At 51.7% G+C, this 24,501-nt stretch overlaps 1 protein-coding gene across 1 annotated transcript in view; it reads left to right on the forward strand.

Annotated features, from left to right (window-relative positions):
* Positions 1-24,501, forward strand: part of LOC122366623 (serine/arginine repetitive matrix protein 2-like) — an 84,471-nt gene that overhangs the window by 20,431 nt on the left and 39,539 nt on the right. Inside the window, exon 2 of the mRNA XM_043339083.1 lies at positions 24,195-24,366. Coding sequence (XP_043195018.1) covers positions 24,345-24,366 — 22 coding nt within the window. The 5' untranslated portion in view covers positions 24,195-24,344. The remainder of the gene's footprint in view (positions 1-24,194; positions 24,367-24,501) is intronic.

A 24,501-nucleotide genomic window follows, 5' to 3' on the forward strand; every position in this document is an offset into this window, starting at 1 on the left:
ATTGTTGAGTACCTACAGCATATTGAAATGCGTCCAAAGCAAGGTAACTCTTGCAATAATCCGGTGTGAAGCAACACACTATCTGCTTTTTATCCCCCAGATTATTTTGAACAACTAACCTAGCTCACCCCACCCTAACTAGACAGGTGATAATCTCTCAGTGAACGTAGCCGCTGTGAGCTGGATCATGGATGTCGCCACTGAACAATAGTCCATCGGGCGGCACCGGTGTCAGTTCGGCCGTGACTGGTCTACATTCCGCTCTCTAAGCCGGTCTCTCAGGGCCACCCGAGCGCCTCGGTCGGCCGTGGTGAGCCGTGCTGGCCGTGGCGGGCCGTAGCAGGGCGTGCTTCGCCGTACCGGCCGTACTGAGCAGTGCTTCTGGTTACTGAGCTTCTCCGAACCTTATCGTGAAGTGTCATACCGTGGCTGATTGGATTTCAGACCCAATCACTGCCCGTCAACTGAATATTCCATGCGATCTAACCAGTCTTACTTACTATCGATCCAACCAGTTTTCCGTCCGCCTGTCTGCGCTCGTCTGAGACTCGTCTGTCCATTTGAATCCGCCGGTGACCGTGACCCAGCCTATTGCAGCCCACCCTTTCAGTCTTTCTAACCGAGCCGTCCGCCCGACCGGCTGACTGGCCGGCTGGTTGAATAGCAGGTGAACAGGCTGTGGCGGGCGGGCGGCGAGTGGTAAAGACCGGTCCTGAGCTAAGCCACGACTCTGTGAGTCATTGGGCTCGTGCTGACGTGATGAGAGGCCTATCCGGCCCAGTGTGATTCCATCTCACTGGGACCGGACCTCCTGTCTTCAGTGACGTTACCGAGTCAAAGTATTGAAGGTATGAACACCGCCGCATGCTTATTATCCAGTCATGTCTGTTCGCCATGTTATGACGAGGTCGATGAAGTTGGCTCGACAGCTTTGGACGGAGGAGGGTTTGGTAAAGAGTGACCCTGCCACCCGGACCTTCCGCTGATCATGGTAGCCATGCGTGTCCTGGTGTCAGAGGACACGATCCGACCACCATTGTTGCCCGGCACCCCCCCCCCCCCCCGTTTCCCCCGACCCGACCCTGGCGCGGTGCGGCTACGTGACCTGTCAGGGCAACGGGCTCATATCCGGCTCCCGGCGCCGGCACATGTCCAATTAGAGCCGCGGAATTGGCGTCCACGGAGGTCAATAAAACTGGCCACTCTGGCCTGTGTCCCAAGGCAACAACGATAATGCATGTGACCAGTATTTGTGTGTGCTTTTGCTCCATGAGTTGCATAATATTTCTTCCGCTGTCTTTACGCCATGTTTGGGCAGCCAGCGCTAACACAGACAGCCTGCATTCAGCCATCTTGACCACCACACCTGCTCAATACCGAGCCTATGTTTGCCGTTGGTGGATTATGCGGAGCCTCTCTGCACACTTCCCTATCAGGGAAGGGTCAGCGCGGCGCCGATGGTGCAAGAGGCGGCGAACGCGACCTGACCTGGTCAGCTGGTCGCCGGTTGCGACACGAGAAAGGAGGGAGATGTGGTGGACCAACAGAGATTAGTGGACCGGGGCGGGCGGATCATGGGCCCGTGTGTGGTCAATGGTCACGGTCAGCGGTCAGCGGTCAGCGATCCGTGGTCGGTGGGTTTAATATGACGCTTACGTATTGAGACGAGGTAGCTGAATTTTACGGCCATAAAACTTCAATTTACAACTCCGTTTTACCTTTGTAGACAAATACATGATCGATACCGGAGCAGTCATCATAAATAATTAACTTTGTTTCAAATGATATTCATAACTCAACAAAATTACCTAAACTTATGTGCTCCCCGATGTGTACTTTATAACTCCTTTGACCTCATTCGGATTCCATCCAACTCCTGATACTTTGATACTCTCTACAAACCGCCCTCAACCCCCAGCAAACTTCATTGAACCCAAACAAACTACCTCGGACCCCAGGAAACTGCTGTCGGGTCGACATGCACCGTGAGTGCAGCCCTCGCGAACCGTTAGGTAAAGTATCGCCACCTGTCGCCTCGCTCTCTAACAGGTATACGGTGTGCTCTGAGGGACACCAGGTCTGGCGAATACTGCGACCACGCCCAACTGGCCGATGTTGCTCACCTTCACTGCACGGGTCGGGTGGTCGCCATTCACCTTCATTCCTTTCGTCCACGTCAGATGGATGGTGCTTGGATCTGGAGAGAAAGGCAGGTGTGGCTTGATGAATTACAGATTGGCAGATACTTGGAATGTTTTGTTTAAGAAGATGGATTCTGAGACGAGGAGCACAGGAAGAACAATATTTAAAAGGCCGTCGATTGTATTTAGTCTATTCACCTTGCATGCATTCAAGGATGTCTGGCTCAGAAGCCTTTGGGTCTGAATTTATGTACTTGACTGATCCTAGAATTGTTTGATCGTTTGTGATCCGTAGAGCACATTATTGGCACTATGTCTTGCCCTTTTCCCTGGTCCCGTCATCAATGTGGCTTGGCAAACAACATCACGTCAGAAACACCGGCTTGCTGTCACAGGCTCAAAGCAGGAAGTATCGCCCCATCACGGCCCAGTCAGGACAGTCGACCGTCGATCCCCAGCGCCCCAAATCCCTCCAGCTATCTGGGTGACCGCCGCCCCCAACTGTGCACCAAGACGTTTTGAGGACGGCAGCTGGCGGCAGCTGTTGTGGGAGCGATTGATGGACGTGATGTATGCAGAGACTGGCACGGTTGGAAGACGGCGGTGACGACAGATGGTTGAAGAGACGGCTACTGGGCTGACGGGGATGTAGGTCGAATGTGGTCAGTGCTGGACTGGACAACGGTTGGTTAGGTGAGGTCAAAAGAGGTCAACTGAGGCCAAGAGAAGGGTTTTAGTCGGGCGGGGACAGTCGGGCGGCTGTGGTGAAAGAAATTTAGACCGAGCCGGCAAAGAAGAGACTTCCTTTTTAGTATTCATCGACTGATGTGCGCACTGGATGTGAAGTTGCGAAACGCCTGTGTTCTGTACATGCCTTTTGAAGTGAAGGCTCGTCAACAAGAGCACTTCACGTAATCGTAATGGTTGGTTTTTATCCAGCAGCTGCGAAACGCTCGCTGTAAACTAAAGGGCTCTTATTTAGGGCGTCAGCGTGAAACAAGCTAAAAACGAGTCTTTTCTGAGCGCAGAAAACTTCCGGGTTTTTATCATGCTCCGCTGTGCCGTTGTATGCCTGCTGCCGCCTCTGTTTTGACGGCTCCTAGTCAGGCAGGTGGCTAACAGGACACACGTGCACGCCGCGATAAAAAGCGTGTAAACGAAACAGCCGATAATTTTCTGCACCGGCGCCCCGGCCTCCCCGACAAACACTGATGTCTGCAGATCGGATGGGCTCGATCGTTTGTCTGTTTGTCCGGGGAGATTACCCACAGTGACGATGGACGGCGTGGTTGTGGGACTGGCCAATGTCTCTCTGGTTTGTCTCATCGGGAATGTTACGACATTCTGTTGAACCGCACGCTATGTTCGACTGAGTTAGCGTTTTATCTCGGGCGCTTCCTGTCAAACAAACATCAGAGTCCGTCAACCCGCAGTTCCAAGTTCGCTGATTATGGTTACATACACGGTGCCCTATCTCCTCCATAACTTGTGTTGTATGTACCGATGTCTTTCTTGCTGTGCGTCTTTGGCTGTTATATAAACGGTTTGGAAGATGTCTCTGGTCTGCATGCTGTCTTTGTTACGTCTTTTAATTTTAGTTGAGCGAAGGCAATATTAATACTTTATCTTCACTCATACTCTGAAAGTTGATCATTGTTGATGATCCAAAATTAAGCCTGAAATAGCTATCGCCCACTGCTATTTTCAGTCTCTCTTCCCTCATCACCCACATCATCGATCAGCGATTCTGCGCCGCTCACCACCGTTCGATCTTGACCTTCATTGACCGTAGACTGAACATCATTGACCAAGCGGAGTCGCGACCGGTCGTGCCTGGCGCCGAGCAACTTTTGGGACAATGGGGCCTGCAGAAGTCGGTGGAGAAGTTCTCGTGAAGTGTTTCTCTGAAATTCACGTAATTATATTTGAAGAAGTCTCGGGTGAAGATGTGAGCTCGTGCGGAACGTGGGCTGATGGAAACCAACCAATGCATTGTTGAAGTCTGTGGAAATAATTACAATCTGCATTTCCAACAATTATTATTTAAATGACCTTCTCTAGTGGGTGGTCAGTCTCCCTTCACCGCGTCACGCGATTCTCGCATTGTTTCAATTCGTCGACGGCTTACTTTCATTTTCGTTTGTATCTGTGGCTCGCCGTAACGATCCGCCCCCGGGCCGCGGTGGCGTAAGGCTGGTGGCCGGCCGTGGCTCCTTCCCTTCGCTACAGTTTGGCCACACGGCTCGGCCGGCCGCCCGGTTACTTCCGTGTGGCGCCATGCTCCTAATCGGCACACCAGTCCGCCATAATCACCGCACTGGCCACGCGACTGACAGCGAGGGAAGGGGAGGGGCGCGGCTCAAAGGAACACCCCAACAGAACGTGAGCTGCCTGAGAACCGCTGCCCGCCCGCGCCGCACCCGATGAAGTGCCGGAATTAGGAGTGGACCGCGCGGCTGATGGGAAATAAAAACGGTCCTCGACATGGGGTGGTGACTACGCGCGCTGAAACCGTTCCCGGAGATACTGTGGCGAAATTCGCAGTACGAGTCGCAATGCTCGTAATGGCGGCGAAAATAAACGTGTTACGAATAAAATGACGTTCCTGTTTTACCGTCACCGGTACAACAATCGTAAAGAAGCCCTCGCAAGGAGAAAAGATGGGTCTTGAAACGCACGGTGGCACCTGAGCCAACGCTGAAAAGTAAACACCAAGTAGACGGATGAGTGAATTAACTGTCTGAGAGGAAGCACATGTGAACGTTCCAACTGAGAGCCTACAGAGCGATGCGGCGTTTGCCGAGCTATGGCATCGGGCCAGGGACTCGTCACTACCCTGCTCAAACGGTGGCGTCAGGGCCCTTCGCTGCCCGGCGGGCGGCGGGCGGGGACCGGTTTGGTTCTGTTCCCTCCCTGTGGTGTGCCGGGGTGCCGCGGGGGCTGGTGGGGGACAGGGGAGGCACATTGACGTGGCGCAGCGGAGGTGGGCAGGGGCGCTGCAAACTGCAGGTGGCGGAGGGACCGGTTTTCCGACAGCCGAGCCGGTGCAGGTTGGGGTTAGTCATGATCGGGTCGGGGTTATTTTTCCTGCATTATAACGGGCATATTTATACTTAGCTGTTTACAACGTTCAGCTTGCGGACATTATTGTTCTGCTTGAATATGCCCTAGTCCATAATGCCATCATGTTTTATGCAGTAGCTTCACAAAGCCTGAGCTTCAAATGGTCGCCAATTTCCCGGTTCCGCTTCACGAGGCAGCTCTAATCGCGACGCCACAAAGCACGACCCCGAGTGAAAGGTCCTTAGCAGCAGCGTGACCCACCCGGCGCTGCTTCCTCACGATCTGTGACGTCATCCCACTGTCTCAGTGACGTCACAGGCACGATCGTTAGCGCTGGAAGCTGCTGAGTAACCTCTGATCATTGGTGACCGCACGCCGGTGACTTCAGGCCGGGTCCGATTTCGTTTTCGACGGCCGGCCGCCGATCGGGGTCGAGTTCAAGGTCGAAGGTCACGTGACTCTGGCGGAGCGATGGGCGACTGGAGGTGACGGAAACTGACGTCGAGTTGATTATGTGGGATGGATGTAAGTGATGTATTGGATTGGGGCAGGCGCCAGGCGGTAGCGACAATCAGCTGCTGGAAAAAGGATGGTGCGGTAAAGCTTAGTGGGGACGGCGGACGGTAATGAAAATAAAAGTAGAGAATGTGCAAACGTGGAACGTGGTCGTGGAGAATGTAAACAATACGTTGAATTTACATCGCATGACACTTGGTTTTGACAGGTGTTCTTTGTGCCTGTGCATGTGTGTTTTTACAGACAGTTCGTACAGTTGAAAGTGTAAAGCGTATCTGATTTCATGGAACGCCGTGATATTAAGGATTTTGGTGTTGGATGACTGAATTTGGCTTCTTTTGTGATGTCGACTGCCTGTTTATGTCGATTGCTTGTATGTTGAGTCCCATAACGAAATCTTGCCGCAAAGTTTGGTTAGATATCGGCCGTGCAAATAGGCTGTTGACAACATTGGCTAATGGTCCGGGGACTCCCGGTGGAGCTGCAGATAAGAATGTCGGCGCCCCTGTTTCACTGCTGAAACATCATGACCCGCTTGATACATGGCGATAGGCAGTTGAGTTGTAACCGTTCGGCGTCATGATGGTTATTGGTCACGTCACTTGCATTTGGTGACAGTTTTATAGTTCCTCATCCATTTCATGCGTCATGGTTCCTGACAGAATATTCACGGACCACACTGGGCGTCCTATGTGATTTTTGCCCACCAGATGCTGCAACCGCGAAGTAGCCTTTTCGGGTAACCATTTTTGACCCCTGTGACCTCATCCCCCTGCACAGAGGCCCCTCAGACTGCCCGTCTGTCTGACACCCGCCGTGTCACCGCCTGTGTCACCCTCCCGTGTCAGCCGCCTGTCAGTGTCACTCTCTGGCGCACGTGGCCGGCGCGGGCGTGTCAGCTCCCCTGCGAGGAAAACAGACCGATTTGCGGTCACAGCACGCCCGCTAACAGTTCAAGGACACCGACAGGAAAGATCTGGTCGTCGATTGCGATACTATGCTGCTCGATGTCATCGGATGTTTCCGGTCAGGCAAACGGCGGATGACAGACCTTGGTGAGAAGTAAAAACATGGCGGATGGCTGGTAAACAACATCAGAGGCGCGGGAGGCTTTTTGAGCCGACAGTTCCGGTAGGGAGATTTTGATGCGCCGCTTTGCCAGTCTGGCCGGTGCTATTTTGTTCATAGGTCCATATGGCAGTCTGGTTGTATGGGCCTTTTTACTGTTGTTGTTCCATTTAAAAATCTCGAAAATCCAAACAAATTGTCCATTGTTTGCTTCTTTTGACGGTTCTAATGCCTGAGTATCTTTTGCAATGTCTGCTCAGTGCTCAGCTAGTCAAGTGAAAAAAATATTTTAACTGGACAAAGATCGATTTTCAGCAACAGCGACGCGATGGTGCGGAATACCGTGTGCTATCTTCGTCTCAGGTCAAAGGGGACAGGCCAATACCGTGGCCTAAGTATAGACCGGTGCTGTCTAAAGAGCACTCCAACTTCAGACCGCTCTCATAGAGAACATGTCAAAGTTGTTTCCTGCCATTTGGGACCAGCACCAGCCAGTGCAATTTGTACTCTAAATGCAACACTGCAACTCGACGTTCAAATTACTGGGATCCGACGACCGACTAGAATAATTCCGAGCCTGGCCTCTTGGAAGTTGACATTGATAAAATCGCATGTGGTAACAGCCTGTCGTCTTTTGCCATATCTGTGAAGGCTGTTTTGTTCGTGCTTTCCTCGTCTTTATGTTTGTTTTTGTGCAGTGACGTAACTATTTCCCTGGCCTTTTGGAGCCATCTTTATGCAACAATGGCCATAGTCATGGCGCTGATGTAATTCCGTTGTGCGTTTCCGGCATTTTTCGAGCACGTGTACGGGTAAATAGAATGTTCGTGATGTCTACATCATGGCATGACACTTCAGACAATAGTTCTAGTGCGAGCGATGACTCAGGAGTCGAAAGAGTAAACATCAGTGTGCGCGCCTTATCAGGCATCGCAAGATTCAAGCTGTATAATCGCACGAACATTTCCCAGCAACGTGATTGGCATAGAAAACATCAAAGGGCTTCTAAAATATTAGCTATGCGCATTAATTGAGCATTGCGTTGCAGTACACGTCCCCATAGGCGCGGGAGCCGGGGGGGCAGTGGGGGCAGCTGGCCCCCCCAACTCTGGGGCCGTGGGGGCGGTGCCCCCACAGCTTTGAGACGGAATACCACACTTTTTTTTGCAAATGTTTTCTTTTTTTGTTGAAAAAGCCGAGGGGTGAAAAATAAGTGGCCTAAAACCGGTGAGAAAACTAGATTTGGGGGTACCCTAAGTTGATCTCTATTATGGTGTGCCCCCCCAGTCGGAAAGTAGTTCCCGCGCCCCTGCACGTCCCTTCCCCATAAAGTTTCCCTAGCCACCGGAAGCGGGGGCGCATCGGTCGACCGGGGTAGTCTGCCAGGCGTATCTCCTTCCCCTCCCCTCCCCTCCCCTGACGCGCGCGCCGCCATAGTCCCGTCTCGCCGTCTGGGCCCAGAGGCCCCCCCCCCCCAGCCTCTGGCACCGGGCCCGGGGCAGACTGTCAGTTCCATAGCACTGGAGATGTCTGTTCCGAGTCTCGGGAACTCCCGGGCGAGTGTGGAGGACAGGAGGTCAGACGGTCCGACGCTAGGAGTTTATGAGGTGTATGCGGTGGCTGACATGTCTGTCATAATGTCTGACATGTCTGACATGTCCTGCTCGTCGCTGTCAGGGCCGAGTGGCCACGGTTACGGCGTAAATCCGGTGCGCAGCTGCCGGTGCGGAAAACTGACAGAGGAGCGCCCGTGGGTCTGGAGGACGTCCTGTGCTCTGTCCTGTCGTGAAGATAAGTCACGATCGCGCTGTTAGTGAACTCATGCCGTGAGGGTTTTCGAGGTAGGCTAGGAGGCTGAGTCCTTTGTTTTCTCAGAGATGAGGGCGAAATACAAGCAACTTCGTTGCCGATAAGGACTGTTCACCTTTCCTGAGGCAAAACCGGTCATGCGATGGTATACGTATTGGCACAGTCAGCTGTTGCAAATAAGCGGCATATGTTTGATTCTTACTAGCAGGCCTCTCGTCTTGGTGGGTGATAAACATAGAGGGGCCCGCTTTATGCAGATGAGTTCGGCGGTGTTCCAGGAACCGCCTGCACGGATGCACTCTGGTGACCTTGTCCCTGAGGTTACGTCAGCGAGTTCATCGTCGGTCAATAGCAACATCTGCTTCTATTTTGGCCCCTCTTCGCCCTTTAACCAGGCCTCACCCCTGGCCTACATAGATAGCGACCTATTAGAAGAGGTCCCTGTCTGTCCTGGCCCCATGTTACGCCGAACTGTATGCAGACATTGCTTGTTTACTACTTATTACTGTTTTGATCACGAGGATTCCCCATACCAGAGGCTTGTTGTGTTTGAAAACATTGTTGTCAGCATGTGGGGACAGCCGTGGTAAGAGAACTCCAACAAACAACCCCGCATCGTCTCGTACCAGTCGTGTTGGGACAATCTGCTGCTGCTATCTTCGTCCTCGGGACTTCATGTGACTCGCTGGAACTCTCTGGGGTTCGGGAGGGGATATAGGGTTCTCACCGCCAGGGTCCCCCTGCCCGATAGGGAGGGCCTCAGTCCCCCCTCTGACCTTTCCCTGTCCCCTACCCCTTCCACTGGAAGCGAACCCTCCTCTCCGACCAGCTTTGTCCAGCACTGAGAGCGTCAGCGAATGCACTCCGGGGTGTAGCGCAGCAAAAACGGGACGCGCTCGCAGACCGCAGGTGCAGGCATTAGCGGAGCTGTATGAAGAGACCCTGCAAGGCAGTTCTCCGAAGCCTCGCCAACATTCACACAGAGCCGGGAGGATGACGCAGCTGTGGGAAGCGTGCGAGACTGGACGCATGCAAGGGTGAATGATGGGCATTATATATGCGTGGAGCTGTGTTTTAAAGTTGGAACCGTGGCTCTATCTGGTCGCCGCGGAGGATGCAGTGCTGGTGTCCAGCGGCAGGAAGTCTCCGCGATAGTCTGGCGGGGTTTATAGGAGACCCAAGGACATGTAGCATTTACAGTCGAGGTGAGCGTTTGACGTCACGGCGTGGGGAAATGCGAACTGGGAGTGGTCCACAGCGAGATGGGTTTTCGCACGGTGTCATTCTCGTCTGTCAGATGAGATAGGTTCCGAAAATTACCGTGTCTTTGTGTGAGGTCGTCAGGTACAGGGTGTAACGAAATTATCCGGATATCTTTCTTCGCGCTGTAATTAAGAAGCAAGACATTCTGATATTTTCCCTTTTGAATTATTATATAGCCACCTTTCATAAGAGCGCAGGTACACATTTTTGGAGCATTCCAGCCACTGGATTTTCCAGCACAGTGGGTTTCATATAGAGTAGCGCCTTACTAACCTGTGCCCGCAGTTGGGCGGCGCTGGTGGCGGGTGTCCCCTCATTCATCTCCTGATGGACAATAGTCCACAATATATCGACGGAATTGCATGGGAACTATTTCCAAGCCATAGCCCTTTAGCCCAGAAGAACAAAAAGGTCCTCTCGGCATCACTTCTCATTCTGCTAGGGACTTGAAGGTGGTGCGCCGCCCCGTATGAAGACTGCGCGGCTTGAATCAGGTATCGGTACACGTTCAGAAACCGAGCCATCCTGTGCCGTCTGGTTGAGTGGCTCCAACCAATCGCTAGCCAGGATGTTGCGCCGGTAATACTCGTCACTGATAGTGGTTTTCTGTGTCGTCATGAACAGCTTGAATATTACACAGCAGCTGAACATGCTCCAGGTCTGGATTTCGGCCGGATGTTTGACGCCGGCGACGGCCGGCACATTCGAGCTGCTGGCAGCCCACACATGGCCGATTTGACGGTTCAACGGGTATCGCAGCTCGAACAGCTTCCCATCCGACCAGGTCACCTCATTCGTGTCTTCCTTCGACCAGTGGACACGCCCTGGCCTGAAGCCAAAGGTGGTGGACTGGTTGTTTTCCCGTCAATTTCATTGTCTTTTCCAGTTTGAAGGGCAGTAAAACCAAGCTAAAGGGCGGGTAACGGTGAATCATGATGTGGGACCTCTTATTATCTACCTTGGTAAGAATTCGAGTCAGTATGCGGATTAATTGGTGCCGTTTCCTTGTCGCTATCTTGACAACTCTCCTCACCACTTGGCAAAGGGCGCCTTTTGCGATCGAGGCCGGGCTGATTCTGCCACTAAGTCCCAGCTTATTACGCCTCAGGCAGATGTGCTACTGGCTGCTGCTGATGTCCAGCTGCTGACAGACCAGCTTCTGGCTCATGCCACCATGCCACCAACACGTAGCCTTACTACGAAACGAGAGACTGTACTCCTTTCTCTCCACTGCCTTAAACGAAAACTATCAAATGAACCCGTCGGCGACTCGACTCTTACTCAGAACAAGAGTCATTTCGCAAGGTCAGGTCACTGCTGAGTTAAGAGCAGATACCAGAGGTATGCATTCATCCAATTTTCCAGCTTCTGACATTAAAAGAGAAACTGTGCGAGCAGATATGGCGAAAAAATAGATGTCCGGATAATTTCGTTACACCCTGTAGGTACCAGACATTTTCGGATATCATTGGATATTTCTCAGTGGAGCACTCAGACTCACCGTTATGTGTTGATGACGAATGTGGTGATATTTGTTAAAATGTGAACGTGACATCGTGAAAGCTACTGCAATTATAACATCGCAATAACACATCCCATTGATAAATGCGACGTCCGCGACTTGATTCGTTCTCATTTGTCATAGTTTGTCTCATCTGCCGTGGGAAAACAGCAACACGTCGCCATCACCGTCATATTTCTGCAGGCAGGCATACACATATAGCCTGGGGCCCGGGCCCGGGCAATAAACGTTCCCAGCCGGGAGCAATGTCGGTGGTATTACCGCCGGGGGCGATGGGGGGGGGGGGGCGCAGAGGGAGGGGGGTCTGTTGCTGCCGGAGCCGTGCCAGACAGCCTGGGGGCGACTCATCAGGATTGCGACGAGCCGATGGGCGGGAGATGGGTGGCATTTCCTGAGTCTGCTTCCATGTGTTGGCTGTAGAGGTGGTCGATTGCGGTTAGGACGCTGTTTGTTTGTTGAAACTAACAAAGATGGGGCTGGAAAGTTTAAAAAACTCTTAAAACAAAAGAGGCGTATGCAACAGGCGCCCGAGACGCTTCGAAGAAGAGCTGTTGCATAACCTTTCTGTAGGAATGTGGACAAAAAGAAGACACATCATAACACATCCTAATGCGAGGCACACGTCTGCTTTATGTCTGTACGCAGGTCGGGGAACGCGAATCTGTGTTTCTGTGAAACCTTCGTGCTTACATTCCATCGTTCGTATGCGACCATACATTTCCCTAACAAACGTCTGGTGAACTAGTAACATTTCTGGCTATTCTGCGTCTTGCACCGCTATCAGTCGACCGGTTGAAATTCAGTCTTGTTTAATATACATAGCTACATGTGCGTGGTGCACATCTTTGTAAACACTGTCAGGCTGCGTCGGCCGACGTGGGCTACAATGAGTTTTTGTGTCATAATAACGTGCGTGAAGCTCCCTCTCTTCTTCACATGATTTGCCGACCCTTTGCCCAAGCTTGGAGGGCATGATTTTTAAAATAACCCACTACGATATTCTTCCAGCTCATGGCCTAACAGCTCTTGCCCATTAGCCCCGTCTTAAACCCAAACATTCTCTCCCTGCACCGAATGGAACCTACTTCCAGGCGTGAAGTGGGCGTGTATCCCGCCTCCCACACTGCTCTGATGGACTCAGCCATAGCTCATAGCTCACCAATCATTGCTCCATAGCTCACACCTGCCAGCTGAGACGCCGGCCACCGCCCGGCGGCTGATTTACGCTTAGAGTCGAATCATGGGCTCCGCTTTGGCCGTCCGATGGAGCCACAATTCAATCCTGTCCAGATGAACGCGCTCGCCAGATGTTCTAGTGATGGGCTGGGCCAATGCAGCCGGACCATGTCAAAGCTACACGGATTTTTGTACGGATTTTGTCGAATCTCTTCAATCCACCGCCGAATCCATTTACGACTTGTCTCTGGTTCATTCTGGGTCAGGTTCATTTCAAATCGGGTCCGCCTTGCATGTTGAAATAATGAAATCGCGTCTGAGTGACGGGTCGGTCTCCTCTGACCGGGTTTCGTTTTGTGATGGTCTGATGGTTCGTTGCTGATCGAGTCCGTTTCGGACTGGCGGGTCGTGCTGGACAGGTGGCGACGCCTCACCTGTTTCTCCCATTTGCTAGCCGTTCGGTGGTCCGTATCGCCTGCTCGACTCTCGGGCGAGACTCCAGGTAGCCGCACGGTGGTCCGTATCGCCAAACTCTCGGGCGAGACTCGGGGTAGCCGTGGGAGGGTCAGTGTCCGGTAGGACGGTGGGAGGTTCGCTGGATGACTGGGCTGGTGTGCCCGCCATATGGCGCCCGTACCGAGCTGCCACGCCCGCGGCGGTGGAGCGACGTTGGTGGCGGTGGTGGTGCCTGGTGACAGGCGGTGGTGATGGTGATTGGTAGCACCGCCGGTGTGTGCTTCCTGATGGTGAATGGTAGATAGGTACTGGATATGGATCTTGGTAGCGGATAGATTAGTCTGAGGAACATGTCATGTGGAAGTGGCGGAGGATATGCAAAGCTAGTGCAGTGGTGAATTGATGCACCTTATGTGTTAGATCTGCATGTGTGAGCTTGGGCTAGACACTGGTTCCGCTAGATTATGCTAGTGCTGGCTTACAGAACTTGAATTTGCCTCACTATACCGACCTCTGATCAACTCGTTTTCCTCCTCCGTTAAGTTTTATTCCACTTTCGCGACCTCACCTCTCTGCGGTCCATGTGCGGTCCGATTGTGGTCCAGTTTTGGTCCGCCTGTGGTTCGCCTGTGGTCTAGTTATGCCTCACTGTCTTAGCACGGCACTGGCTCTGTGCCTGTAAGCGACCACATGTTCAGCTAGGCGCCTCTTTGTGCATGCGCGCTGGTCAGAGCATGTTCTTGGATTTCTAGTTAACCCCGGCGCCTTCTGTTGAAGCAGTCCAGTTTTTTTCTTTATGATGTTACATGGAAGAAGTCACGCCATGCAATCAATCGCTCCCAAATGTGGCGCATTTCAATTTTGCGCCGTGCTTTGTTCGAGCTTGACTTTCATGAATCATGAGGATTAGAGTGAGGGATTTAAGGCACATCTTTCCTCGTCAGGTGTGCCATTAGGTTTTACTTTGTTTTCCAAAAACAGAATTACGCGGTGGTTACAAATATAAATTGCGTCACCAGGCCATTACCGGTTGACGTTCCCTAAAAGCTCATTATGGTTCTAAGGAAATACAACGAAGGGTGTTTCTTTCTTCCACCGTTTATGTGAACGCCATGCAAAAGCCTATTGACGGACACTGTCACTCCTTTAGAATGTCATCCCTTTGTCGCTATACCTTACAAAAGCCCATGCTATCGATGCTGTCAGTCTGCTCCCCTCCCCCTCCCTCCAGTCTCGTCCACTCCTGCCCTCCCACCATGCCTGCCGCCCCTCCCCCACCGCCTGCCGCTCCCCACCGCCCGCCGCTGCCGCCGGTATACTTCCTAATATGGCACGAGAGCTGACCACAGGCGGTGTTCGAACAACGAGCAGTGCAGTGGAAGCCGCGACAGGGCTGAGTTATACACAGCCTGTCACTTATCGGGGCTGGCTACCACCCTATTGTTCCGTAAAAATCGTAGTTTGTAAATCAAAGATAGTGTAATTTATAGGTATGATGATAAAACAACGGTGCCAGCTGTAGGAGCGTGCAATGACAGCCATCAGATCTTGACCGTTTTTGTGTTCCAACTGGATTACCAAGAACAAGTATTACGCAATCCTTCAAGGACAGTCTTCGCAAGACGCAACAGACCGATTTAGTTTGGCCCTCTCTTTACTTCAATTTGAGCGATGTGCTAACCCGTTACTGGTTAAAGAATGAGTCCTAGATTATTTCGGGTGGTCGGAGACTGCGACATTGCAATGTGATTTGACTGCATTGACTTGGTTCGACGTGAAGTGACGTAGCAATCAGTAGCGGCGGAACACCTTCAATTAAGGGGGGGGGGGGCACTGCCGACTTTTGGTCCCATTCTTTCCATGCAACGCCCATAGGGCTAACGTTAAAATGCCAAAATCAAAGGGGGGCACGGTGCTCCGGTGCCCTCCCCGTTCCGCCGCCTATGGTAGCAATACGTGACGTGATCACGCGGAAGGCTTTGCGTGCAGCGTGGGTGGTTACGTCGATATAAAATGGGTGTGGTGCGGCTGACATGTTTCGTAATTTACCTCGTGTCAGCTCAATATTATCATGCATCGAAAGCTACCGAACAAAGCCAAAGTTTTGTTATTAGACGTTCCGGTGGATGAGCTATTGATTTAACATGGCGAGCTGAATGCCATTCGTTTGCTCCCCGTCAGTAGTTCAATTTCTATCGGTCGCGACCTGTGTTCCACGGTTTTGTCTTAGTATGTTCTGTTAGGTCCTGTCTCCCGTTCCATTCCTTCCTGTCTTGCCTTGTCCGGTCTAATCCTATACAGGCCCTTTCCATCCTGCCATATCCCGTACATTTCATCCCGTACCTCCCATCCCGCCTCGTCTTCCCTTATCCGTTCCCACTTCTCCGTTATACCTCTTACCGTCTTCCTTCTCCGACGGTAGGAATAGCGTGCCGCCGGCAGATGTGTGTGTCAGGTAGCAGCTGGTGTGTCGGCCGCTAAATCAGGACCTCGGTCCCGGGCCCGTGGTGCTATGCAGCTGGCTGCCCCAGGGGTCGATACGAGACGAATACATCAGGGACGACCTCAGCCTGCGGTCGCCGCCGATGCGAGGTGTTCTAAGTAACACCTAAGTTGATCAGAGTCCTGTCCGGCCGGACCTGAGATGTCGCACTAGATTCGCCAAACCCGAATAATCAGATTTGATCATCAGACCCGATCGACGCGATCTGTCTCGTCAGCTGAGTTGTTTTGCGGAAGTAATAAAACACATACGACATACGTTGTATGCTTCACAAGTCAACTTTTTCCGCGACAATTGCTTTCTTTTCATTTAATATCCGCTTGATAAAGTTGGATTTGATTTCAATTGACCCTTAGATTTTTGGAAAGCGAGAAAAAAAAAATCCAGCCTAACACATCGCTGTCTTTAGCTTCGAACCGTGATGCACTCCATCTTACAACGCCCCACCAGTCGGTTCAAACGGCGGTCATTAGTTTTCAGACCACAGTCGTTGGCGGTGGCGTCACAGACGCTATCTAAACCCTCGCCCGGGCCCTTCCTGTCTGGACCGAGCTGGCACCGCGCCGATATCGGGCACGGTGTCAGTGACACGTGTGCCGTGTCACACGTGAGTGTCATGCCACGTGTGCTGGTACGTGGCGCTGTGTGAGGCGCAGCGCCGTTCTGGCTGCTTTGTGTCGCCTCTGTCACTATAGTGACGTGTGATGCATGTGTCTGGAGAGCACGTCACCCTCTGTTACTGTCCCGGGGTGACTTATCACGGAAGTGCTCTGATGGGCATCTGGCTGGTGGTTCTCTCAGTCTGCGGTGGCGCGTATCTGGCACGAGTTAGTCATAATGTCCAACGCGTATAAATCAGGGAAGGGGTGATAAGTTGCAGATTGGGTCTTCTTTGTCTTACTACCACTGGGTCTCGATGGGCTTGGTGAGAACGGTGTGTCACAGTGTTACAGAAGCTGCCCACCGTCGAAGACAAGCCTATCTCATGCTTCCAAAGCTGACCTTTACATCACGTTTCGGCTTCGTGCGACTGTCTGTCATATTGGACCTCAGCTTGACTGCAGTGACATGTTCAGATGTCTATAAATGTCCCTGGTTAGTGACAGTTGTCAGTCAAATGTCAAAGCATTCCGTCTGTCCCTCACACGTCTCATCTCAAGGCCATTTATATACGGTAGAGGCCAGCCCCACACCTGCATAACGTGGTTATGCTGTCTGGATGCGGTCGGTGGCTGGTGAAGGCGTCTTCGCGTGTCATTGATCGGATTCGGTCTGCGAAGCCCCACGGCGGTCTCAGCGGGGTGGGACTGAGTCACGGTGACCCCTCCTCTAGACTACTATAGGCCACGGTGACCTCCTTCGCCAGTAACGCAGAATTCGACTGAGAGTGCATCAGACTTGAGAATAACTAAAGGATAGGCTCGAGAGTTAGTTGGGCCACTTGTCTTATCAATGGAAAACGATCGCACAACTTCATTTACGAACTACGATGAGTCAGGTCATGTGCAGGTAACCATCAAAAAGGTAAGCAAGTGGAAATTTAAGCCTAGTTTCCCACATCTATATCACCATCGCCTCCAATCCTCGTTCAACCCAGCACGCAAAGGTATCTCTCACGCTGCCCAACCACACGCCCTCAAACCACTCCAGAATCAAACGGATCACTTCTAAACCTTCCTGTTATTTACACTTCCGTTTCCTCAAACCGCTGCTTACACAAGAGTCGACGTTAGGAGGAAATTGTTGTCGAGGCGTCGACCCCGCCTGTAGAGGTCGGCGATCGGGCTGTTTTTGTGCAGGAGCGGTACGGTGTGATGTGGTGGCCCAACTCGCTACATCCGCTGATTGAAGTGACGCCCTTCGTGCAGCTGTCGGTCGGGGGGGGGGGGCAGGAAGTGTGTGTGTGGGGAGGGGTCGGAATGTGGGGCGTGATTCTGTAGAGATTTATCTCGTGGCGTGCTGTGATTATTAGCAAATGAAATTTTGTGTAGCAGCGTGGAATTGATTTTCTTTTTAATGTGGCATATTATGTTTTGTGCGTTAGGTGAATTTAAATTCAAATAAATTCTTTCTATTAGAATTTAGATTCACATAAGAAGAAGAATTACCAGACTGTACCAAACTGATAAGTACATTACTTGACTTGTTCTGAAATGCTTGCAAATAAGCTAAAAAGTACAGTAAGGGCCGCATCAAGCATGAAATCGCGCAAATATGTCAATCTATGACCATATCCTCGCTTTTCTTCTCAGTGCTTTTGACAGGCGATAAGATATGCAGGCTCAACCTCAGTTTTACTTTTACGACAAGACGGATCAACGACGGAGCATAAATCACATAAACAGACCAGCGTTGGATTAGGCCACGCAGAGATTCGTCTGCTCCTCACAGAAAGAGCCATTTTGACGGGGTAGAAATATGACGTTCTTTTTCCGACCAAACCTGATGTGTCCGTGAAGACGTGGTGGGAATGAAACAGGTCTTGACGTCGACTAATGGCATACGTGAATCCAACTTTCCAAGAATTCTAGCTTCGCCGAACTTTTGAACATACTTCTTCCAGCAGTTTCAATGCCATTTGTAAGACGAGAATAACTTTATCCCGGGAAGCAGTAGAAATAAGTCAGCGCTGTCTTTTGAAACTGAATAGGCTCTTCGTTTCAATTAGAAAGCACTTGATATATTACAAAAATATTTCATCGCAATAAAAAATGACAACTTACGGCGCTACGATTTCTGGTATAAAAACCTGTCCGACTGGCTCATCTATTATATGCCATTGTATTCAAGGACTGTCGACCGCTTGTAAGCGTTTCTGAGTTCCATCTCGGTTCTATCCCGTGCCAAGGTCAGCACGGCACCGAAGCACTGAGTTGCAGCACGGGCTAATGCTGAGTGTTCGCGCCCCACCAGACACAATAGCCGCGAGCCCGCGGCCGCTCTCTGTTAGCTCAGTCGGCGCCTATTGTGGCCGTGACCTTATATAGCAGAGCGGCCTCAAACACCCGGACATTTCACTGTACTTGTGTGCTATCGCCTGCCGCCTCAGAGCGCAAATGTCAAGCACGGAATCTGTCCGAATTTGTATGTGGCTTTGTAATGCCCGTTTTCAATGCGCTACACAAAATACAAGGTGTTTGCCGTAGGTATACTGGCTTGCTTTTGCGGCTGCCGACTGCATGGATTATGCGTGATTGTTCGCTAGCTTATGCCCGTTTGCCTGTTAGATTATGCGTGTTTGCCTGCTACCGCTAAGTACAGTGTGCCGTGACCTTTGGGATTTGCGGAATACATGGTAGTTGGTAATGTAAGTGCTCAAGCTATCCCGTGTAAATATTATCCGTGTGCGTTTTCCGCACTTAGTCACCAAGTCTGTGAAAACGAGAACATGTTATTAACTGTAGTCAAGGCTATAACGGTGAGGTTGTCACGATGGTATTTAGAATTCGTGTAGGATATGCATCGATACATTGTCTTATCGTACGGTCCCGGTTACGAAAAGCGGTGCTTTCCTCTAAAAGCTAGCACCTTCCGTGTGCTGGCCGCCACGCGTCTGTTCTAGGTGTTGCCAAGGGGTCCGTTAAGCCATTTTGAATGACGTAAAAGTGACTTATCGTATTTCCATACCGTCACCATCTGTCTTTTCCATTTCCAAAGCTGGTGCAAACGAAATTGAACACCTAATGATGTTTTTAGCACTGGCAATGAGCTAATAACGTTTTGTCAGCATTTTAGTCATATGCCTTTGCAAGCATTACCTAAATCTGAGCTCAGTGAGAGTGAAGGCGGTTCTAAAGACAGTGAGTTTAAGGACATGGTACCATAGGCGGCGGAACGATTTGAGACAAGGGGGGGCACCAGCTCCAGGAGCCAAACCTAGGGTACCCCCAAATCCTGTTTTCTCATCGGATTTAGGCCACTTATTTTTCGTCACAGCCCCGGCACGATGATTTTTTTATTTTTTATTTTTTTTTTTACTAAACGAAAATGGCAGTTCACCCCCGTATGTGTGGTTAACTTTAACCCTCGCCGGCACAGGCCATTTTGCGTCCTTCGACGGCACAAGGGGGGGGGGGGGTTGGTACGACCCCCCTCCTCGCGTTTGGCCCCTGATCGAGCTAGAGCTTCGCAGAAAAATCGAGCGTGTTGTCCGTCACGAGAGGAAGCTGATGATACCCAATTTTAAGGTCCTAGGTCATCGAGTGACCTTCTGCAGGTCAGGTCAATGACCCGAAAACCGGGAAAATCGGGACCTGTTAGAAAGCCGTAAAGTGTGGCTGTTATGTGGTTTTCCGGGGTGCTGATCACGAATATCGTGTTAGCTTTGATCATAGATAATGTCTTTTAGCATTTAGACCAGGTCGGGTCAGGTCAGGTCAGGTCAACCGGTAGGAGTTGTGACGGGTATTCGTAATACGTGTCAACCGCCTCTGATAGCTTCGTAACATGTTACGAAGGCACCAAAACTACTTCGTAAATGTTCAAATGGTTGCTAAATTCGAATTCAGCTCCAAAAACTAGCCTAGAAACATGTAAAACTCGAAAAGTGAACCGAGGTCACCCGAGGTCACCAAAGGTCAATGACCTGACCTGACCTTCACGTGACCTTGACACCCACCCTTATGTATGGGAGCAACATCAAATCACATGTTTGAATGTTTGAAACCACGAAAAGCTTGCAAACACGCGGCTAATGCGAGCCGACATACGCCGAATCGCGATTCCGGCCAAACATGGTCTCAGAAAAGAGGTCACAGGTCAAAGGTCATTTGGGTCAGGGTCATGAAATTTTCAGGATAGGTGTAAAATTGATCAATGCGAGAACCCCCCCCCCCCTGTGCCAGCGAGGGTTAAGCTGATCCTCAAGTACTTATGTGTTTGTCTTTTCCTTATTGTCGTTTGATAAATTCCATTTATCCTACATATATCAAATTCCCAAGAAGCCATCGCAGTACTGATCAGTGGCGAATCCCAGGGGGGAGGTCACATGGGTCATGACTTAGGGCCTGTGGTCACCACATGCCTGTCAGGAGCACCACAGGCCTGACAGCCGACAGGGGCACCACAGGCCCGCCAGGGGTACCATAGGCCTAGCAGGGGCACCACGGGCCTGTCAGTGGCCCCACAGGCCTGTCAGGAGCACCATCGGCCTAGGAAAAGCACTACAGGTCTTCCAGGGGCACCACAGACCTGCCAGGGGCACCAGAGGCCTGCCAGGGGCGCTATCGGCTTCGCAGGGGAACCACGGGCCTCGCAAGGGCACCATGGGCCTGTCAAGGGCACCACAAGCCTGTCGTTGGCACTTGAGGATTGTCAGGGGCACCACAAACCTGTCAAGGGCACCTGCGTTCTAACAGGGGCACCACAGGCTCGCCAGGGGCACCACAGACCTGCCAAGGCCCAGGGACACCACAGGCCTAGCAAGGACACCACAGGCCTGTCAGGGGCACCACGGGCCTGTCAGGGCCCATGGGCACCTAAGTCATGTCAGGGCCCACCGTAGGCTTGTCAGGGGGCAGGGTAGGTAGGTACCACAGTCTTTCCAGGGGCACCAGTCATCACATGACTAACCAAAAATAAAGAAAAAAAAACTGAAAATAGGGCACCACCAAAACTAAGTGGCCGAAATCCGTTGAGGTTTTAATTTTGGGTATAGGTAGGGGCACCACTTCGATTCATGACCCTCCCCCTTGGAGTTTTCCCGAATCCGCCCCTGGTACTATTTACTAATACATCAAATTTAAGGGGGGGCACCTTGCTATTGGTGCCCCCCTTGCAGAATTCAAGGGGGGGCACGGTGCCCCGGTGCCCCCCCCGTTCCGCCGCCTATGCATGGTACGAATGGATTCAGGTTTGGTAATTCCCAAGTAGCCTTGCTCATGGGGATCAGACGTTCTCAAGGCAGCGTCAAAGTCGTAAACACACCATACTCCACACAAAACGCGGTGAAACTGGTCTTTGCTATTTGTTCCGGCTAGACGATGCGATATCTTCTGAGGGTTGACGGTCATTCTCAACTGTGCAATTTGCATTCCAATGGGTTTATCTTTCATTTATGTCCAAACCTAGCGATGCGATTATGGGTTAAGATAAGCAATATGCATGTAAATGGAACTTCACGAACAATATTCCACGTCCCGTCATCCATTTCACTACAACAGCAAGCAAAAACACTGATTTCCTTGAAATCGTAGAGCAGCATACGCACTTATCGTTTTTGCTGCCCCGGCCCTGAATGATAAACAGACTCGCATACATCCCTCCCCGGCCCCGGCTGTCGGTAGGTCATCTGACCGCCGCCGGCTGCTGCTCACAATGCAGGTCAAGGTCACTCCTGGCGGTGGGCCCCGTGCGGCGAGGTAAACAGAGTTCCCCTCCCCTCCCTCCCCCTCTCCTCTGGGACAGAGCGGCCGCCCAGGCAACAAAACCATCCCGGCCGGTCGGCTGGCCGCGTTGTGCACGCTATTTGTCAGGAAGGGCGACCCGTCGTAGACAGTGTACAGGAATGTCGCCCTTGTCGGTCGGGTGGACCGATAGGAATGTGCATTCACATGCAGAACGCTGTGTAAACACGACTATTATGAAAATGAAGGATCGAGATGAACCCAATGCCTTCGGATGTAGAATTATGCTAAACGTTTGATACCTGCGGTTCTGTGAGTTCATTCCACAATGCGCTGGCAACGTAAAACTGGTAGGGGAGAGTGGGGAAAGATGCTCAGGGTTTTACTATGTCATATATTATTCGAAAATGACGATCGGAAAGCAAAAACTTGGAGTTTCATCGGAAGCCGACATCATTTTTCTCCAAAAATATCACACTTTTGTGCCTGAAATATGATAACTTTTTTTGCTATTAAGCATTTTCCTGAAGATGTGAAAGGGGGCGTCTTACCCCACAGGGTGGGAAAGACGCCCCCTGGCGTTGGGTAAGATGCCCCCTGCACTATAAGTGACATAAATGGGCACGTGAATCGCCTGAACGAATCAGTAGTCCCTTCGAGCCTGCAGTAGACACCAAACGTCATCGTAAGGGCCCTCAAAAGTGGTCGTAAGGGGCTTCAGAGGTCATCGTTAGGGCTATCATAGTCCAGCGCGGCCAAACAAGCCTCCGTGGTGGCGTTCGGAGACCACTGTGGGGCCCTTATAGGTCTTCATGATGCTTGAGGGCCCTCGAGCCCATCGTGAGGACCTCAGATGCCAGCGCGGTCCGTGAAGCCAACGTGGGAGCCCTCAAAGGATGTCGTGAGGGGCCCTGGAGCCAATAATGGGGCCCACAGAGGCCGTCGTGAGGGCTCTCAGAGTCAGATGCCGCCCAAAAAGTCGCTGTGTGGGCCGAGAGACCGGCATGGGGAGCACCCGACCGTACTGGACTCTTAATAGTCCCAGATCGGCTTTTGTCTCTCATCACAAGCATGTAATAAATGATTTGACGGGCTGCTTGAAGGACAGCCTACGGATTTAGGGGGGCGTCTTTCCCCATCAGGACAGGGGGCATCTTACCCCAAGGTACCGAAGTACCATTAAATCAGTACAATTTGTTAGCCATAAAACTACACCCTGAAACAAACTGCTTGGGACACAGTACACGCATGTTAATGTATCACGACTATATCAAGGGACGCAAAAATGATCTACCTTCTTTGATATTTACAATGTTATGACACCAAAATATTTTTTGAAAGCAGCAAATAAAAAACATGCATTCACCATCCAGCCGTTGCCCAACTGAGCTTCGCAAATTTTTGTGCAGTTAACAAGGCAGGCTTCCGCTTTACGCTAAGAACATTAATTTCCGGGTTCGATTCTTTGTTTGGCCCCTAGAGGGGGTGGGGCGTCTTTTCCACCCTGGGCATCTTACCCCACTCTCCCCTAACTGAAAAGAAAAAAAAAACATTTGATGTAGGAACATTTGATCGGCAAGAGAAGTTTGTGGAATGTGGATCATTTTCAGCCCGCCATTCAATCAACTTTTTCATTACCGTTGGCTGCAGCTAAATTTAGAACTTATTGCAGCGGTTCACGGGCTTGTGCCTCTGGTGCCAAGTCATTGAGAACTGCACGGTTATACGGTTATAGTGCGCGGAGAGGTGCACGGAGCTGTGCACAAGGGAAGTGCGCGTGTAAGGAATGCAACTACGCCAATGTGGGCTGCTACGTCCGTGCAGAGCAGCGCGTGCTGGGTTCCAGTCGACACACCCCTTTGTAGTACCGCCCGTGGCCCGCACGTGCCCACTCGCATTCATTGTTAGCGAGCCAGCGCAGCGCTGTGATAGCCAACACGCACGCGGCAGATGGAATGTGCCCATGTGACCGGGCCTTTAGTGCGTCTGTCAGTCGAAGGTTGCCGTATGGAGCAGTGATTGGTAGAAGGCGCAGGTTACGACGGCCCGTGGGAGGGTGTGGGCGGCGGCAGCGGTCGTGGCGGCTCCGCGTGGGATGCCAGATTGCTTTGGCCGCCTTTTTGTGCGCATTCGGCTGGGATGTTCCGATATGTTTATGTTTGGGTCGATATGTTTGTGTGGCTGATGGGTGTTTGGGCAAATGGTTATGTTCCGTCGACTTTTCCAACGAAATGATCGACGGATAACATAATGCGTGGGAGCGCTTTGTCAGCACTTCGTCTCGAAGCTTTGATGTGACATATTTTGACGTCTTCCTTTCTTGTCTCCCTCAGGTCCCGGTTTTGTGATACACCCCTGACTGGGACGCCGCCTCGTCTGATTCTCCCGGGCTGCCTGGCGGGCGCCCGCGGAGCAGCGCCCCGGGGCACGGGTCGTGACCTCTGACCTCGGACGACCTGCGTCACGCACACCTGACACCCGACATGGCAGGGTCCGACCACGAAGGTCAGTGAGTCTCGCGGTCACACGCTCGGGTTACGGGGGGAAGGTCTCTTGTAGTGATAGTGAGGTTCCTGGTCGCTGAGCTCGGGCATTTTAGTGGACGCACTTTGTGGACAAACTTGTGTGGACGCTCCTGTG

The sequence above is a fragment of the Amphibalanus amphitrite genome, unplaced genomic scaffold (genome assembly GCF_019059575.1).
Source record: "Amphibalanus amphitrite isolate SeventyFive unplaced genomic scaffold, NRLGWU_Aamphi_draft 000820F_arrow, whole genome shotgun sequence".
NCBI classification, from domain to species: domain Eukaryota; kingdom Metazoa; phylum Arthropoda; class Thecostraca; order Balanomorpha; family Balanidae; genus Amphibalanus; species Amphibalanus amphitrite.